The 19,846-nt window shown below is 40.1% G+C and overlaps 1 protein-coding gene across 8 annotated transcripts in view; it reads left to right on the forward strand.

Annotated features, from left to right (window-relative positions):
* The window catches only part of Sdccag8 (SHH signaling and ciliogenesis regulator SDCCAG8), a 201,267-nt gene that overhangs the window by 87,948 nt on the left and 93,473 nt on the right, over positions 1-19,846 (forward strand). For all 8 annotated transcript variants that reach the window (XR_008218004.1, XM_052737749.1, XM_052737743.1 and 5 more), the window contains one exon: positions 4,793-4,935. Coding sequence is in view for 7 of the 8 variants with exons in the window: in XM_052737749.1 (XP_052593709.1) it covers positions 4,793-4,935 (143 nt within the window). In the remaining variant the exon portion in view is untranslated. The remainder of the gene's footprint in view (positions 1-4,792; positions 4,936-19,846) is intronic.

The following is a 19,846-nucleotide window of genomic DNA, read 5'->3' on the forward strand; positions in this document are numbered from 1 at the left end:
AATCGCGATAGTGAGGATCATTTGCATCCAGGAGTTTGAGGCCAGCCTCTGAAACACGGCAAGACCCCAGCTTAGAAGTGAGCAAACAATGCCTCTCATACACCAATACTAGGCCATTAATCTCCCAAATAATAAAACATTGTTGAAGAAAATTAACTCAAAAAAATGTTTGTCTCAGTAGAGAGAAAACTTTCCATTATAATGTAAGTGAACCACTGACTAGTAACTAAACCTTATGTGAGGGCATGAGTTGAATCTTTAGAGTGTTGTGTAGGATGTCATAGAAGTCTTACACTACAGTAGTCCTCCTGCCTCAGCTTTCTAAGAAACTTGAACTGTAGATACATATCTCCATGTGCCCTAGCAAAGGAGATGATAGCTAATGTCTTATATTACAAACCAAGAAATAGTAATATGTCATTTAAAATACAAATATAGGCAGTATAGAGATGACTCGGTGGTTAAGAGCACTTGCTGCTCCTGCAGAGGACCCACGTTCAGTTCCCAGCACCATATGCAACTCCAGTTCTAGGGAATCAAATGTCCTCTTCTGACCTCTGCAAGCATCAGGCACTCACATGGTATCTATACATATGTGCACACAAAATGCTCATACACTAAAAATAAATCGTTTTTTTAAGATGAAGATAAATATTAGAAGAGTTGACAATATGCCATTGAAGATAATGAAAGATTGAGTACTGTTTGACTTAGATTAGGTGGTCATTTTGATGAGAAAATGTAATCAATAGTAAAAATAAAGTTTTGCTGGGCGGTAGTGGTGCAAGCCTTTAATCTCAGCACTCGGGAGGCAGAGCCAGGCAGATCTCTGTGAATTCAAAGCCAGCCTGGTCTACAGAGCAAGATCCAGGACAGGCGCCAAAACTACACAGAGAAACCCTGTCTCAAAAAACCTAAATAAACAAATAAATAAATAAAATAAAGTTTTATATATATATATAAGAAAAATTTTAATATAAATGAGCACTGAATAGTCTCTTCTTTGCACATTGACTGATCGTGGGTCTCTGTGGTAATCTGCTGCAAGAAGATTCCTCATTGAGGTTTGAGAACGTCTCTGATCTCTAGGTGCAACAATAATCATTAGGAGTAATTTTACTACTTACATCCATTTAGCAGAATAGTAGTGGTAAATTCTCCCCTTAGCCTATGACCTAAATAACCTGAGGTTCAAAACAGCCATTCATAACTGCTTCTACTTTTTTGTCATTCTGGTGATTATATTCATGCTTTTGTTTTTATTTTATTCTTTTGTTTCTGAGGATAGTATCCCAGGCTGTGCACATGCTAGGCAAGTGTTTTACCGGTGAGCTACACTTTCAGCTCATGTGGTTATGATTTGAGGTATGTCTTTTGGTGAGGTGTAAAGCTATGTAGCCCTCCTGTCACCCAGCTGGCCAAAAGATGGCTGTGTCAGGCTGCATTGTGGACATCAGGTTAATAGTGTACTTTGAGAGGAATGGACATTTGGCCTATGACCATTGTCGGTTTTTCATCCCTGAGCCACTAATCTGCAGCCAGGAAGCAGCCCTGACCCAGTTGGGTAAGGCACAGGGTTATTCTGCCAGTGGGAACATGGCATTTCTGGCAAGAGATTTCTCTTCTAACTGTTGGAGTTGGTGCCATGGCAGGTTTTCCTGACTCGGGAAGCTAAGTGTTGACCCTCCATCCAGCTGGTAGATTATTTGTTGGTTTTGATTATCTGTCCCAGAGAGCTCCTTTGTTGGCACACATAATCCGAAGCAGGCCGTCATACAAAAAAGAACTTAGTATTTCGAAATTAGAATAGATACAATTTTATTCAGTTTATACCAAGATTGTGCTTCTATAGAGGAGGGGAGGTTTATTGGATTCACTTACTTTGTTGCTTGGTGGTGCTGGGACTAGAACACAGGGTATCACATGTCCTAGGCAGGAGCTTCACTCTGAGCTGTACCTTCAGCCCTCAATCAGGAATGCTTAGGGCCTGCTCGTTATTCTTTCCTGATCCCATCCTTTTGGGGCTTCGCCACATTCTCTGGAGTTTGCTCCAGTCATCACTCTGATTGTAGGTTGAAGAGAGGGTCTGAGAGTCCAGTGACTTGTCCAAGGTCACAGGGGTCAAAGCCCCGAAGCTCTGATTCGTGTGGGCTCTTGAAATGGTGTCCTTTGCCTGTAGGTTTGCCTAAGTGTTAGTGCAGCCGCTTTGTTATGTGAGGATATGAAAACAGCTGCTGTAAACTTAAAATGGTATAAAGTACATGTGTTGTTGTTGAATAATCTTACAAAAACTGAATCTATTCTTTTTAAGGAAGTTTGGATTTTGTTTTCTTTCTGTCACTCTTTTGTATCCTTTTAATGAAATATACTAGTGCATATGTTTAGTCTCTCTCGCTCTCTCTCTGTCTGTGTGTGTGTGTGTGTGTGTGTAGGTCAATGTCAGGTGTTTTCCTCTCTAGCTCTCCACCTTACTATTTGAAACAGAATCCTGCACTAAACCTGAAGCTTGTCATGTGCATTAGACTAGCTGACTAGCAAGCTTCTGGAATCCTCTGTCCTCCAAGCTCTGAGGTTGCAGGGCAGCACCCAGCCTGGCTTTTCCATGGGGTCTAGGGACCCAGACTCAGGTCCTCAGCCTTGCACCACAAACACTTCACTCACTGAGATACGCCCCCAGCCAGATACATCTCATTTTTTCTATAAAATCACCATTTTTCTTTTATATTTCTGTTTTAAGTCTCTCTCTACCCCTGTCTGGAATATTGCTGCTATCTGTTCAGGGTTTCCCATCTGTCATTCCTTGCTGCCTAAAATTGATCATACACATTGATCCAGTTTTTAAAACTAAACTTCTCAAATTGCATATCTATTTAAGCCATTGTTTCCTACCATTCATAAGAAAAATACAGCCTACAGTCCATAGTCTCTAATGGTGTGACCCCATCTCATACCCATGGGTCTTTTGTGGCTTCACATTGCTTCACCTTTTCTTGCCCATGCCAATTTCTCTGTCCATGCTTTTGAGGCACGGATTTTCTCTATAATTCATTTGCTGGGTTTTTTTTTTTTTTTTTTTTTGTGTGTGTGTGTGTGTGTGTGTGTATGTGTGTGTATACATGTTGTATTTTGATTGTCTTTGTGTGTGTGTGTTTCTCACCTATCACATTAATTGTTACCTGCTGAATCAAGAAAAGATGGGAATTCTCTGAGTTGGTCATATTAAGAACAGATATTTATAAGTAGCATGATGTAAAAGAAAATATTGAATGAAGTTACCTGCTGAATCAGGAAAAGATGGGAATTCTCTGGGTTGGTCGTATTGAGCACAGATTTTTATAAGTAGCATGATGTAAAAGAAAATATTGAATGAAGTTTTCAAGTTTTAATGCTAACATAGAACTCCAGTTCTAGACTTCCTTGCTCTTAGTTTTATAAATTCTAGGCAAATAAAATTTGCTGACTTTTCTGTTATGTTTTACATCTTTAGTTATATTTAATTGTAAGACTGCAAAAATGTTAGTATAACTTTAATAACTTAAAATATCTTAAAGAAATAAATCAGTTTTACTTGGTATTTCAGTCTGAAAGATATAGAAACCTCCTCTGAATGAAAATAATGTACCTATAAGTATATGGATTTTCAAAAAATAAAATAATATTTGAGAACTCATAGCAAATGACTTTATCATATTGTTGGCAAATATTGATGGTATGAGCTGAATATAGCATTATAAATATAAGAAAAAAATCATTTGCTTTATCTTAGTTGATATTTGCAATGTAGCTGGAGGTCATTCAGAATATTGAGAAATGACATAAGAAAAATTTAAAATATGTGTAAATGCTGTGTTTAAAATGCTCTGGTAAGACGTGAAAACATATTGCATTTTGTGTAGCAAACTTGCTTCTTACTTATTATGTATGAAGTTGAAAATATTCCTGTTCCTTTTTTGTTTTTCATCTTTTTATAGTCTATTTTTTTATGTCCAGTTCCTTTGATTTGCCTAATGTCATAGATATTCTGTGATGAATATTTTTACTTTAATGTACAAACTATCCAAAATATAAGTTATTTTTGCTTTGAAATATTTGAGTATCAGTAAGATAAGGAGTTTCTTCCTCAAATCCAATAATAAGCTATGTGCATGTTTGTTACATGTGTATATCCAAGCTCAGTCATGTCAGAGTGCTCTGCCTACATGTCAGCACAGGTGCTGTGCTCAGGAGTTCACACAGGCAGGCTGAAGGTCCTCATGCTGAGTCTGTCCCAACATTGTTGACAAATACTATTAGCATCATGCCAATGCCTTTTTAACACTTCACATTTTCCTAAAAACAAATTGTTTTAACCTTGAATCTGGTTTTTATGACATCTAAGTAAAACCATAACTCTGTCTTTTGAAGTAAACAGTGGCATATTCAATCAGCATCACTGTCTGCATCTGGTCAGACCTTTTAGACAATGTCACATTTTAAAGGGAGTGCCTGTTAGGTTAGGATTACTCTTTAAAGGGCACAAGCCTTTGCATGACAGTGGATTATCAATCATTTGCACTGTTCACATTCAGTTGTTTCATGTTTTAAATTGACTTCGTCTCACAATCCAGAGCTACTCCATGGATGTGTATTTGTGGATGTGCTAATTCTCTTTGTCAAGGAACTGAAGCTAGTCTAAATTTTCCAATGAGCTTTTATTGTATTAAGATTCATGGAAGAAATAAAAGTGGACTAATTTTGAATTCACGTGTATATATTTGATATAGATTTTTTTTTTCTCCTCTGTCTGCCTAAGGAAATAGAGAAATTGAGACTAGAACTGAGCGAGAGCAAGCAGCATGTGGAACAGGAGCAGCAGAAGGCAGCTCAGGCCAGACAGGAGTGCCTGCAAGTAACAGAGCTGCTGGGCGAGTCTGAGCGCCAGCTGCGCCTCACCAGGTATGCCCTAATCCCATTCCGCACTCAGCACCCAGTGCGTCCCACTGGTTCCTGCCACAGGCTGCCAAACAGTTGTTAGTCTTAGTCATTCAATTCACACACAGCTTTCAGGCATATTACAGAAAGTGGATATGTGGCAAGCAAAACACCCAGACACGTGAATGATGAGTGTGGCAGGGAATCACTGATATATTACAAAACCGTTTGTCTACAGTACTCAAATATTTAAGTGATGCTTTATCAGTATAAGCAAGATGACATATTTCTCCCACCACCACCTCTCCTATTAATTGTATGTCTAATAAAAATGTTAAAATGAAGACTATGAGGAAATGTATTTACGAAAATCACCAGATTCTGTCAGTAGTGAGAGACAAAAGGAGGAAACACGCTAAGAGCAGATTGCAATGGAGTTGATACAAAAATAAGGGACGTGTTTCCTGAGGAGCTGGAAAATTTGGAGATGAAGTTGAGACTCTTTGCATTCAGATCGTTATTATAAGCAGGTTTGCTGCAGCAAGGTATTTTGTTGCAATGTTTTCCCCATAAGATGTTGTGGTGCATTCGTCACTGTGGCGCATTTAAGTGAGCATGTAGCTCATTCAGAATTAAAATAGGACTCTAGGTTGCAAGCATTGTGAGTTTGCTGATTTAGAAACACACACATGCACGTGCATGTGTGTACACATGCATATACATAAACATGCATGCATGTGTGTGTACATATGCACATACATAAACATACCCCAAAAGACAAATCCAGACGGAAGTAAATACTTCATTTCACTACTTCAGACTTTACAGCTTTCGGTTTTCATAGCAATCCTGTGCGTTTGCTCGATTCTCAGAGGGTCTCAGTTTGTAGAGAGAATTTTGTCTACAGTCACTGTAAGTTTATGATATTTGATTTAATTTACAACATATGAAAACACTGGTCTTTCCATTGCAGTACGATGTTGAATTTAAACTATGAAAGGAGAATGATCCCTTTTGCATTAAATATGACAATGTAATTCTGAGCACGGTATGATAACAGATGGAGAAAAGCACTACTTGAACAGCCTGCATTTGGAGAAAAAAAATATTCTAGAGGTTGGTGAACCTCCCAAAGTTTTGGGTTAGTGCTAAGATGCCTCCAGTTCTGTTCAAATCAAACTTTGTTAAAAACATTTTGTTATGATAATCTTCCAAATGGCTTGACACCTTCTGATTTAAGCAGTGAGAGGAGAGAGCAAAAGAGAGGAGAGAAAAGAAAGTACTTTAGACATGGATGATCCCTGGGGAAAGCCCCAACAGATGAAACACTTCGATGAGGAAAAATGCTTAATACTGCAGAATAATAGCTGCTCTTTTAGTGCCCATTTAGAGCATTGTCACTGTGCACTGAGAACACACTATTAACCCCGTTCCTGTGGTTATCTAATCCTCAAAATTTTAAACTTAGCTTCATCATGATAATGTTGCTAGTTTTCTTTTCTGTCAGACTCTATTGAGAACCAACCATTTGTGTGTTAAACACTCCTAAGCTATAGAAATGGGACAGCTTTTAATGTCTTGGTGTGACCGAGCTCTGGTAAATAAATATTAATGCTGCTTCTACCCCTTTGCGATTCTGTCTTGTTCGGAGTTAATTTCTGGAGTCAAAGTCCGTTAGAGTTTCCCTACAGTATCAGTTTGTACCGTCTGACAAGATCAGCTCCTGCAAGTGGAGCATATTAAGATACAGTCACTGCTGAAATGGACGCGTGGTAACTAATTCCTTTGTTCTTAAGAGAAAAGGTTGTGCTGGGTTCCCAAGATAGCTTTTGTCTGCTGTGCTTCACTTATACAAAACCTGTAAAAATGTAAGCCCACTTTATAGAAATAAAGCTTAATTGACTATTTCTAAGTGTAATACTTTTTATAAGCATTTTATGCTTCACTTATGTTCATGTTTGATAAAAACCACAATCATAAATTTAAAAAAGACAATTAAAACGCCAGGGAACCAGACACGTTTCTCCTTCACGCTGGAAATCAGCCATGCCTTTTGGGCTGAGTATTTCTGACATGTCTTTTTAGAGTTTTTGCTCTGCTCGAGGTTCTTTATTCATTCAGTATGCCCGTGAGTGTGACTGGGAAATGGCACCTTTCTTTTTTGTGTAGGTCAGCTGAAGTACAGAACCCTCCTGCAAGTAAGCATTTCGCCATTCACTCTCAGACATTTTCAGTGACGTATTCTCGCCAAATTTTAAAAAGTAAATATGAAAACCTTCTTACAAAATGATGGTGAAATAATGAGTCAAATCTATATAGGCAGATAAAAAAATTAAAACAGGAGTAGAAATCTGTAGATCATTCTGAAAGAATCACCTACCACTTTTGATATTTGTCCTTATTTAAATTCAAATTGCATTAAAGTTAGGAAATAGAAATTCAGCCTTCACTGAAGGAGCCAGCTGGTAAGTACAATGTTTACTTGGTACACAATTATTTATTCAACACCTACTAGGTTTTAAGTAATTTGCTCATCCTTAAGCATTGAGAGGGAAAATAAGAGTCAGTTTCTGCCGTTCGGTTGTTGACACTAAGCTAGAGGAGTCAGCTCTCACATGGAAAGACAGGAGAATGTTACCGCAATGCCGTGCCGAAGGAAGGGCTACTGCAGAAACACACAGAAAGGAGAATGGGCTAGCTCTGCACTGCAGGACAAAACAATAGCCAAAGCTGATGGCTAGGGAGGGTGTTTGGTAAAAGTCTGATTAAATAAGTTTATGTTGAGTTCCAAAGTGGAAAAAGATAGGATAGGTATTCTAGATAAGGGACCGGTATATACAAAGTTATAATTGCAGGAGAAAACATAAAGTCTACTCTAAGGTTGTTGGTAGGTAGGAGCTAAGACTAGAAAGGTTCTCAAGAGGAGACCAGAGAAAGTGGAGTGGGCCATGTAGGTGATTCTGAGAGGGATCGTCAGTTCTTGAGACACTTAGCTTGCTGTCAACACAGTGGACGATGGGCACTCTGAATTAGGATCCCTGTGTAGCATCGTGGACAATGAGGTCGGAGAAGAGAACCTGGTTAGGACAATGTCATCATCTAAATCTCATAGGCCACATCTGGCCTGCTGTCTGTTTTTGTGTAGTCCATGCATGGAGAATGGTTTTATAGTGTTTTAATAATTGGAGCAAGTAAAACTAATATTTTATCATACCTAATCATCAGTAAATGAACTTTTGTGGGACCTAGCCACAATTATCCTGTGAGTGATGGATGACTGGTGGCTGAACTATTTACTGCCTGGCCACTTACTTAGATTCCTCAGGTGCTGCGAGTGAGGTGTCAGGAGCTTAGGACAGACTCAAATGTGCCTTTTTAGAAGATGAGTGAAGAGTATTCTGAAAAATAGATTGAGGAAGAGAGATTTGTGGAGGTTCCGTCAGAAAGGAAGCGTAGAAGTCCAGGAGATGGTAATGAAGGCTGAGGCCAATGGCTGTCCCAGCCAAATGAGAGGGGAATCGTGTGTTCAATAGGCATTTTTTAGATAGTAAGTATGAGAGGATCAATCAAAAGTGACTCCATAATTCCTAGTTTAGATTGATTCGATAATCCTTAGCTTCAACCAGGAAACATAAAGAAATAACAGAAGAAAAGAATGTATTGTATTGGGAAACCTGAGTGTCGTGTAGCTTCTGTGTGAGGAAAAAGTGCTGGCTAGAGCTTTCGATCTAGACGATGCTACACAGAGATATTTAGTTATTTATAGATAGATGGATGGATGGATGGATGGATGGATGGATAGATAGATAGATAGATAGATAATAGATAGATAGATAGATAGATAGATAGACAGATAATAGATAGATGATAGGTCTTCATGATAAGGGACCAGTATACACAAATATATAAATATGGGAGTGCGTTGAAACAATTTCAGGAAAAAAAAGATTTTTTTTGCCTTGGGCCTTATGCATGCTAAGCATGCACCCTACCACTAAATATAACCCTAGTCCCAGGACCCTGTTTTTAAAGTTCAATGGAAAAGAGCCACTGGCCAACAAAAGTAAGATGGGGCTTTCAGATGTATAAGAATAAAGAAAGATGATGTGAGACAGTTTGGTGAAATAATCAGGTGCTATTAAGGCTCACGTGGTCGCTAAGGGAAGTCATAGAGGATGTCTAGGACTCTGGAGACAGACTGGTCTATGTGTGGCATCTACTACTGCAGAGACAAACCTGGTTATAGTGGGGCACTGGGACTGTGGAGACCAACCAGGGCTACAGTGGGTGCTTAGTGCTGTAGAAAAAACCTGGGCCATAGTGTCTTCTTAGGGATTGCACTGTTTTTTAATCTTTAGACAAATTACTCAACTCTTTAGGTCTAATTACTTGTAAAATGAGGTGAGACTAGATTACTTATTCATTTTTTTTTTATTGTGACTCTGATAGGACTTACAAAATTACCTTTTTTTTTTCAAGACAGAGTTTCTGTGTGTAATAGCCCTGGCTGTCTTGGAACTCACTCTGTAGACCAGGCTGGCCTCGAACTCACAGAGATCTGCCTGCCTCTGCCTCCTGAGTGCTGGGATTAGAGGCGTGCACCACTACCGCCTTCCACAAGAATATTCTTTTTTAATTCCCATTTCTGAGTGCTTAGATTGCTTCAAATATCTTTTGTATAAGATGCATCCTTAGTTTGCACTTCCCAGGGATTTTTCAGAACTGTCTCTCAGCTTTCCATTCCTGCTTGTTGTAACACAGTCTCTCAACGGGGGTTATGGAGGTAGTCTCCTAACACCTGTCCAATCTTCAGCTAACCCTTGCACAGGGAATATTCACACGCCACCCTCTTGAGTGCCCTCTTACTCTCATCAAAGCCTTCCATTGCACCACACTGGCTGTCCCGGAGGTCCGCATCACTCAGTGTGGACATGTAGGTCATTCTGGAAGACTCCAGCCTTCCCATTCGATTCCTCCCCGCTAACCCTCACTGCTGATTTCCAGCCATGGGCAGCTGGGTGTCACAGCCCTTGTAGTGATGGCTGGCACTTCTCTCTTCCCAGTTTTACAAGTGAAGCACCGCAGTGGCTTCTTCTCACCTAATCCTAACCTCTTTTCAGGATCTCCCTGAATCCTAACTTTCCTGCTGCGGCCCTGCCTGCTGACTCCTGGTAGAAGAGAGAACTTCCTTCTCTTGATTGCTCCATGCCCCTTGAGGGAAAGCTCTTAGGTTAAGAATATATTAATTTTTGTATAGTTTGGTGCCGTGATTCCCCATAATAGCTTTTAGAATAAAGCTAACACTGGAGGCTGCACTCCCTGAGCCCCAGTTTGTGTCACAGGAATTGGCCGGGAGGCAGCTGTGCTGTCCTTGGAGAAGCTTCATTAGACGTAGGCTCCTGTTTTCCCAGTTTACAGAGAAGTAAAATGAGTCATCTAAGGTCGCTCAGCTGATACGTTATAGAAGCAGATTTGAACCCCAGTAATTTGCCTGCCAAGCTAATCCCTTATCCATTAGGCTGTAATTCTATGTAAATTAGTAGGGAAATGGATAAATGTGATTGTTCCCAAAAAGACAACTGAGAAAATCAGTAGCGCTAATTTGTAATAGAAATAAGTGTTCACGGATCCTTCATGTAATGATAGACATATCTGTCATGACAGTTAGGTCTTCTTGTGGCCATTCCCTTTAATGTTTGTGATGAAACTGTCACTCTCTTGGACTTCATTTTTATCAAGAGGAAGGAGGCTTTTACAGAAAAGTTGAAATCCCTTTACATATTTATTATTAATAAATCCAGACATCTTCAGACCTATAAGATTTTAATCCTCCATAAAACTCTTCTTTGTGTCCATGCGTCAGGTTAATTTGTGACAGAACTCATAAGCAACCATTCCTGAATGTTTATGTGACTTAATAGCTACTTACCCTGGTGACACTCTTCCTCATAAGTATTGTACCTCATTGACATGCATTCTTGTACGTTCTGTACCTTTTCCTCATATTGGCCCTGGAGGGAAATTCCTGTAGGAGGCCTTGGACCTGAATTGCCTTAAGTGCAAATGGGAGACATACCTATCATTAAACCTGCAGACCCCTGCTGTTATCAATGTGACTACCATGAAAGGTCATTTCTCCTTTACATAAGTGGTTTCTCAAAGAATTCTCAGAGCAGCCATGGAAGTGAGAGACTAATAAGTGATCATTATGCCCTACTTTTATGACCCATATGGGAAGATCTGACCTCTGACCTAGATAGCTAGCAAGCTGCATTTCAGCTTTTATATCATTTTGAAATTGAGAAAAGCTACAGCAGAGAAGTCACAAGGTTATCCTATTGTGATGGACAGGTTAATTGGGACAACAGATGATTAAGACTTCTTTTCTAGAGCTTCCAGTTAACTGCTATAAATGCTTCCCTGAGTTAGTTTGACTGCTCAAACTACCAGCATGAGTCAAGACTTTCTCTTTGAGTTCTTAGAAATCCTCCAAGGAAGAAATACAGTGCAAGTGCGGCTGGCCTCTTGGTTTCTTTGACTGGGGACTGGCGGCAGCACCACTGTGCCATGGTGTGGTGTTGGAACCATCCATGGCAGAGCCCTCCTTGTCTGATGATGCCTCATTCTTTCCGGTTCTTCCCTCTCACAGAGCAAACCCTTCCTTCTGAAACTGAAGACAGAGAAAGGAGATGCCTTTGATTTCAGACTTCAAGTATATGACCTCCCAACCTCCACTTTCAAAATCTCCAATTCCAGGACCACCTGCTTAGAAGCAGATTGTGTCTATATGCACATGGCTGCCTTTGGGATATGACAGTCTGCAGCCCAGCAGAGCCCCAGGGAGCCAGGGGAAAGTCACACTTTGCTGGGAGAAAGTTCTTTTACTAGGAGGAAGGTGTGAAGGACCCTGGGTAAGGAAAGAGCAGGTGTCTGCTCTGTTATCCTTGTTTATTTTAAAATATGATCACTGATTTTTTTCCTTGGCCTGAGAAATAGTTTGGAGAGAGAAGAGAGGAAAGAAGAAAGCTTCTCTGTTCATGTTGCTCTGAGCCTGGCATTGCCCATTGCCAATGTATATCTGAAGAGGCGTGGCCAGTTCACAAGGTCACTTGGTTATTTACTGTAGAGAATGAACTCTGACGGCAAGAAGCAAAACATAAGGAATGCACTGAGTATGTGCCAATATTGCCTGGTTCCCTACAACAGTGTCTGCTTGCTGCTAGTGTATGGTATGAGAAACTTAAACATTGAGTCAGTATAGAAACTAATATATTATCTGTATAAGACATGTTTCTTTTCCCCTTCTTTCTCTCTCATTCCCTCACTTCTTTTCTTACTTTGTATTAGGGGTTGAATTCAGGGCCTTGGTATGCTATGTACACAGTGACCACTGAGCTACACATACCCACAGCACCTCTGTAAATTTAAATTGCAACAATTGGTGATGAGTGAGCTTTTTCAAAGTGGGAATGGGTGCCTTTCTTATTTAATATTCATTTGTGTTGCATTTCCACAAAACTAGTACTTTGCAGGATCAGGAATTCAAACCTACTTGTTTAATTACAAGCAGTTTGAGATGCTCCTTGTCTCAGAGCTAACACTGAGTTAGATGGAGAGCAGTCCTTAATAGATAAAGAGGCTGTCTCGAAGAGTAAGGCTTGTAATTACAAGTAGGAAAGGTGGGGGGAAGCAGGGTTTGAAGTAGGCCATTAGATACCACAGTCACACACACACACACACACACACACACACACACACACACACACACACACACATGTATAAAAACAAAGTCTTTGAGGGTTGTAAAATCTCAGCTCTTGAGCCAGAACCCAGACCTCTCTTATTTTTGGTCCCTCAACACCAAGCTTGGCATCAAGTGTTTAGCATAAATTTACCTCTGCTCTTTATCACTAAGAAAAAAATTCGGAAAAAGTGCATTTATCAGTTAGCTTAGGTCACAACCCTGGGCTCATTTGGAGAAGACAGTGTAGCATCAGTGTGTTTCTTGCTGTTACACAGTTAACTTCATTTTTTTCCTCTTGAGTTTTATTCAAGAATTTTTAGCCTAAAGTTTCCATTTAAAAGTTAAGCTCATTTTCCCCCTCTTGTACTCCTTTCCTGAATAAATTAAGCAGAGAACGTGTCAAAAATAATTTTAAATGAATATATGTGCAACCAGCCTCTTTAAGGCCCAAAATAGATGGCCTTGGTACTGTTATAAATGCATCCTCGTTGCCTCCCCCACCCAGTATCAAGGAAAGCAGGCTGTCAAGGAGCCAGGAAAAGAGAGGCATTCCATTTTTCTCTGGTGGACACCACACTGCCTGTGCGTGGTCTCTCCACCTGTCTGACAGGCGAGGCCCCCTGGTCTCAGTGTGGCCCAGGGCAGAGAGGCTTGAGCCAGAGGCTGCCAGGAAATGTGTGTCTGCAGGTTCTGCTCAACGTTCCCTGGCTCACTCCTCTCAGTTCTGCAACGCCCAAATGTGTGTGCAATGAAAATCGACGCTGGGGATGCTCTCTTCTCCCCTGCCACACAGGCCCACAGCCTGGAGCATGGTGGCAGCAGCAGCCAACTCATTTTCTGAAGAAGCCCGGAGGAAACCGAGAAAGTATTGCCCACACCACTTGCCCAACTCCACAACAACGAGCATTGCGTTCACTGAAAATAGAAAGGGGAGAAAGGCAACAGTGTGTAGTTAGTACAGTACTCACAAGTCAGAGCATTTCTCCAAGGAAGTTCTGTTCCCCAGTATTTCCTACAGTATACTGTAGGAAAAAAGGAAGGAAGAAAACAGTTGACTTAATGATGTTTAATTTCTTCTCAACCACCGCCTCCCTCCTAACTGGATTTGTTTAGTAGGTCAGTTGTTAGGCATTACTCATTTTTTTTAATTTAATAACCACACATTTATTACACAATGAGTCATTGATTGATAAATCCAAGAAGTGAAGCTTTATTAAAAAGCCTGAGATTGTTTAAGAGGCTGGAGATTTTTCAGTTTCCTCAGGAACCAGACTCAAATTCTGCCTCATGGGGTGCACACTGCTGCACTGTTAGGCCATATACACAAGTCGGAGTGGGTAACAGACAACTTCAGCTCAGAGCAAGTATCAAGTGGTGGGTGAAAGCAACCTTGGAGAACAGCCTGTCAAGCACACATCTAGCTAAGGAAGTCTGTGTTCCACCATGGCTGTGTGTGGCCTCCCCAGCATGCATCCCATCATCTGGGAGAGAACTGAGTATCTCCCGCTTTGACCGTGTCCTGGGATGTACAGGGAAAGATGGGTTGCTTGGATTCTGGGGTCTAGGAGGGATTGCTTCTCCAAAGAGGACACTGTAAGAAGTTGGCCTTGGAAACTGCGTTGTCTTTACCCAATCCTGTTTGTGACTAAGAGAGTTACCAAAAGGTAGAGGAGTGATTTTATATAAATGCACTTCCACTACCGAAAGACTTCTACAAAATAAAGTAGCATGACACTATTGGTGTATATGCATGTCACTGTTGGTTTACATGGAGGTGTTGTAAGTGGGTGGCCCTCGCCGGCTTTCTAGAAGCTGATCTGATGTGATCTTCACTTGTTCCTTCACCTTGGGGAAAACCCCCAACTGCTCTTTATTTCTACAGATCTTAACTGTGGCTTGATGAGGATGTGCAGATATGTAAAATCATGTTAACAAAAACTTGTGTAAATTGGAAGGGTTGTTCATCTGTATGTCCAGGGACTTCAATGCTTTAATATGAATTCGTGTAAAATAATCTAATTAACTGTCACAATGTTCAGTCTAAAGAACTTGCAACAATTGAGGGCATGATCCATTACTCTAGCCCCTCTTGACAAGGTTGTAGTGTTAACAGATTAAGGCTACAAAGAATATTTTGCTAAATATGTTCCTTCCTGTTTTCTAACCTTACACTTACATAGTCTTTGTCTTGAGAGGGAAAGCCATCCGTCCCTTCCTGATACTGTCCTTTGCTACTGGAAGCAGCATTGCAACCCAGGGGCTCCTTAACTTCCACTGTGGGTACTGGTGTCGCTTCTGTCCCTTCCCTGTCTCTGAAAGGAGACATGGATTCAGAGTCCTTAGTGGTTGAATTGGTCAACAAGGTTGGGGCTGAGGAGAGATGATAATCCTATTAAAGAATAATGAAATCTATCTACAGTAAAAGAAAGCCCATGTCAGAACTGTAGCGGAACCCACATTTTGCTCCTGCACCCAGACTGCTTTTCACAAAGAATTATCTGTTAAAAGTAGAGGGATAATGGCACAGGAGAAAACCCGTGTACTAATACACTTCTTAGATGGTATTTCACGTTTGCTTTTCATTAGAGTCAGGAATGGTTCGACTCTGTCCTTGTGATTCCGTCAACATTTATCCCTATCTGGTTTTCATATACAAAGGCTTGGGGATGCCAGGAAACAAACTGTTAACGGAGAATTAACTTCTTTGGCATGCTTTCATACTTATCTTCCAAATTAAAGAAAATGAAATGGGCAGAAACAGAGTGTAGATTACCTCCTTTTTGTCAAAAATGGTGGGAATTTGAAAATTAATAATAAAGAAGGGAACAGATGCAGTAACATGCCAGAGGGAGATTAATGTGGAGAGTGAAATCTGTGAGCAACAAAACTGAAGCAAACCGAATCAGTGGGAGGTGGTTGTACAATCAAAATCAGGATAAAAGAGAAATTACAAACAACCCTGCACTTGTCAAAGTAGTAGTAATGAAATCCTGACTCTGCCAGCAGCGAGAACCTGTGTTAGCACTTTGGGGTAAGGATGGTAGCCGGGTGCCAGGTAGGAGGGCAGTGTTAGGTTGCTGGGCAGCAGCCATCTTGTGTAGAACAGATGGCACTGAAAGCTGGCAGGGGAGGGGCTCCTTAGCAGAACTAATCAGACAGTAACAGATAGGGCAGCTGGGAAGGCTGACCACAGAGAGGGAGCCTGCGGGGTAGCTGAGTGCCATGATGTTTGCAGTGGTGTGCCCATTGGTCTGAGAGAAGACCTTGCAATGTCTTTCCCATCTATGGACGAACTGAAACTTTTGTTCAGAAAGGAGAATCGAGTTGGATTATGTCAAACTTGGGGGTGGGGTTGAGTGTTAGACTGAGAAGGGGAACTGTCCATCTCTGAATTCGTCGCATGGGTTTTCAGTGTCAGCTTCGGTGGAAGTTTGATTTTTGCAGCATGTGTGGCTCTGGCTTTCTGGTCTCCGTTGTGGCACACGGAGTGATCACTTTATATATTTTATGCATCAGTTTGCAGCATCAGGACTATAGTTAAAATTAGAAAAGACTTTTTGATGTGATTTCTACCACATCTCTCACAAATGAAAACTAAAAGCAACCAGATGATATGTGCATGTCTCCTTAATAATTCTTCACAACCTAATTTAAGCTGTGTGTGACTCACAGCCACTAGCGCTCCCTTTTTGCCCCATGTAATTATGGATTGACCATCAAAATCTGAGCATACTTTAGAGCCCAAACCTTAAAACAAAAATCAAATTACTTTGCAAAAAAAAAAAAAATGAAAACCCAACCTGTTAAATTTAATTGTGCATAAAGGAGCCATCATTCTTGATAGGTCAGTACATTTGTGCAAATGCTATGATTTTGACAGTGATATCCAGGTCTCTGACATCTGTTTTCAAACTTGTATCTTTCTTTCTCCTTTTTTTCCAGAAGGTTTATAGTTTGGCTCAGTTTATTCATTTTGGAGGGGGAGGGGGAAACATTACCAGGATTTGAAATAGGTGGTATAACATAGCCATATGCTATTTATGCAGCAGTTTCTGCAATAAATCTAATTTGGTGCTGTCAAAAAATTAGACTTATTTGATATAGCAGCACATTAGTAAATGATTGTGGCAGATTTAAAGTTGTCATTTAGTCTCTTCTAACTCTTAACAGAATCTTGCAAACCTGGTCCCCCCCCTCCCCATCGAGTCTATGAAAACGTCTCAGGTCTTTGTCCTACAGATCTGCAGTATTTTTATGCCTTAAATTCAGTTGCCTTAAGGTAACTGAGAAAAGGGGTGAAAAGTGACTCTCTCCTGTTGTCAAAATAACCCTGGCAGACAAAACTCGAGGAACCAGGGAGACAGTGGCGTCTCTAGCCTGCGTAGTTCTTAGAAAAGCTGAGCAGCCAGCACGTTCAGAATGAAGAGAAGCTAACATCAGCTCTTTATTAAGGAGCTTAAATGTTTTACCTTCCATCCTACACCCATATGCTGTTTTAGGAAAACTGGCATTAAAGATGTGAACGGCATCAGCTCCGTCTTCACCTAGTAGTGCCCTTAGAAACGGCTTTCCTCTTCCCTACTGCAACCTGGCAACATCACTGTGGTGCTTTTTTTTTTTTCTTGTGAAATTTATGTCTCAGGTGTTGTTATCAAACTAAACTTTCTCCTTTCTACTTTTCCCATTTCGAAGATAAAATAAGCACACTGAGTATTAGGCAGGCAAATATTTGTGTTCTCTGAAATCCTAAGTGAGTCCTTAAGAATAGCCTGATGCTGCTCCCTTTCTGTGCCTTGTGCTTTTACAGAAGGGAAGCGTGTTTGTGTGTGTGCATCCCGGTGCCCGTGTGTGGCTGGAAGTAAGGTTAAAGCTCACTGATTTTTCTCATTTTGTTTCTGTTCTTATCTATCAAGTTCCAAAAGAAGGCGACCGTTGTCTTTCTGAAACACAGTTTTCTGAGGAGCAAGGGTTCTTGCAAGCAGCCTCTGGTAGGTTAGCATTCTGTTAATGCTAGTTCCTTTCATGAAGCATAGCCACCACAGAGGTGATCTAATTACCAGCACTCTCTCAGTACCATCCAGAAGCCGGGATCCAGGTGACCAAACTCCCATCAAACACAGATTACACTAAAGAGAAAAAAATACCCAGAAAGGTATTGAGCTTGCTGGGTCCATCAGATGCAGTTTCGAAATTTTCTCCACACAAAGTATACACTATTTAGAAATTCTGTTTCGGGGAGATAAGAAAAGAATACTCCCCTTTGATCCCATATTTTCAGTACAAAATCCATATATTAAATATTATTGCATATTACATAAGAAGGATTTAAATAATATATTTAAGTTGAGTAATATATTTGGAATTGGTGCTAAATATGTCCCTTCAGTTAGATTTTTAAACTATAAATTTTGTCTGGCTTTGTATTTAGCAACACGATTTTCCTTCACATGTCCAGAAAAGTGCTTTGAGAAAAATCTGTTTTATAAATTGTACATATTTAACCAATCAAAACCCTCAGGTTCAAATTTTAAATTCCCTGTGGTTTCTTGACTTGTTATAAATTAAAACATGCTTTCTGTTTTTAAAAGAAAAGTTGAATTCTTTAATTTATAATGAATTTATAAAAAAAAATTTCAGACTTTTGGATTTAACATACCATCTGAGATTTGTTTAAATTTCAAGGTAATACTACAGAATATCCATCAGCCTCCTGAATGAATGGCACCGTGTCATATTTAGGTGTCCATTGTGACAGGGTTTTGGTCACATCCCTAAAGAATAGCTTCCCCTTTTAAATCTGAATTGATAAATTTGAATAGAGTCGCTGTTTTTTTTCTTTCCTGGACAGTCATAATATCTAAAATACTCGTACATGATTAAACCTAAGAGGCTCTGTGTGTCTGTCTTGTGAGACTGGTACCGTAGCTGTAGATGACAGTCGCTTCCACCGAACATCTAGTTCCCACTCCATTTCTGTGGGTTGCTGCTCCTCACGGGCTCCTCTGTCAGGCAGCTCACACTTCTGTAGGTAGACTGTGTGTTCACTTGGCAGCCTCTCTTTTCTTATTATTTAAGCAGACCTTATTTTTCAGTGCTAGATTTAAAATGTGCACGGGTTAATGTGTGTATTCTGGATTATAAATTTTTCAAAGCAGTGATGGAGCTGTGTGTTAATCCTTAGCTTATAATTGAAATGGTACATATTTGCACATTTTAAGCCTTTCAGTGTAAAAATTCTTAATTGGAATACTTTCTCCCTTGGCTAATTCATTAGTGAAAATATTTATCCCTCAAGTTAATGCTACATACTATGTAGCAATTTTTACATAGTGTAAGCTTGTTTGCGATATTTTGATTTCACTTTAAAACTTTTATTTTGCTTCTGATACATATAGTTCGTACTCAATATAATGAGAAGTGCAGACACACATGAAGAAAATACATGTCAGCTGTCTGCTTTTACAAATGATCATTAAAATACCCTGTCTTTACTACTTTGACTCCAAATTATTGTCTTCCCAAACCCAAAAGTAATTTTCACAAGTAAATTACACAACAGAACTCCATCTTCTGCTGGTTGGCAGTAGAGGATTTAAATCCATGCCGACAGTTCATTTGACAATGACCTTGAGGGGCTTCGCTTCTTGAAGAAGAAAGCAGAAGCTTGCGGTAAACAAAGTTCACTTCTGACAGATGGATTGAATGACAGAAAGGTTGCGAGTGCCAGAATAGCCCTGGCAGAGGAGGAAATGTTCAGTGGAATCCAACAGGAGAGGAGGTGTGAACAGGTGCAGGGTTGCTGACGGAAGGGGAACCAGATGGAAGGAGCCACAGCCAGTTTATTTAAAGGAAAAGGCAGAAAACATTGAAAGGCTGTGCGATCAGTGGCTAAAAGTGTTCATAGAGGAAGGTAAAAATTCACAAAGCAAAACTGCACAGTGGGGTAGCTAACACTTAGCATAATGGTAGTAATTTGTGAGTTTAGTTTGGAAGTTGCAATTGAAATACATTCATCTTGGCTCTTTGCACCATCAAGTATAGATATTTGAAAGTTGTTTATTTTTTTTAAGTTTCCAAGCTTTTTTAAATCCATCCATTAATTTATTTTTTTCCAGCCAGAAGCTCCGTTGTGATAATACTAAAATTGTGTCGTCAGCTAAGAAAAGAAAAAAAATAAAGTGAAGGTTAACA

This window comes from Peromyscus californicus, unplaced genomic scaffold, assembly GCF_007827085.1.
Source record: "Peromyscus californicus insignis strain IS unplaced genomic scaffold, ASM782708v3 Scaffold_14__1_contigs__length_90479793_seg_2, whole genome shotgun sequence".
Classification (NCBI taxonomy): Eukaryota; Metazoa; Chordata; class Mammalia; order Rodentia; family Cricetidae; genus Peromyscus; species Peromyscus californicus.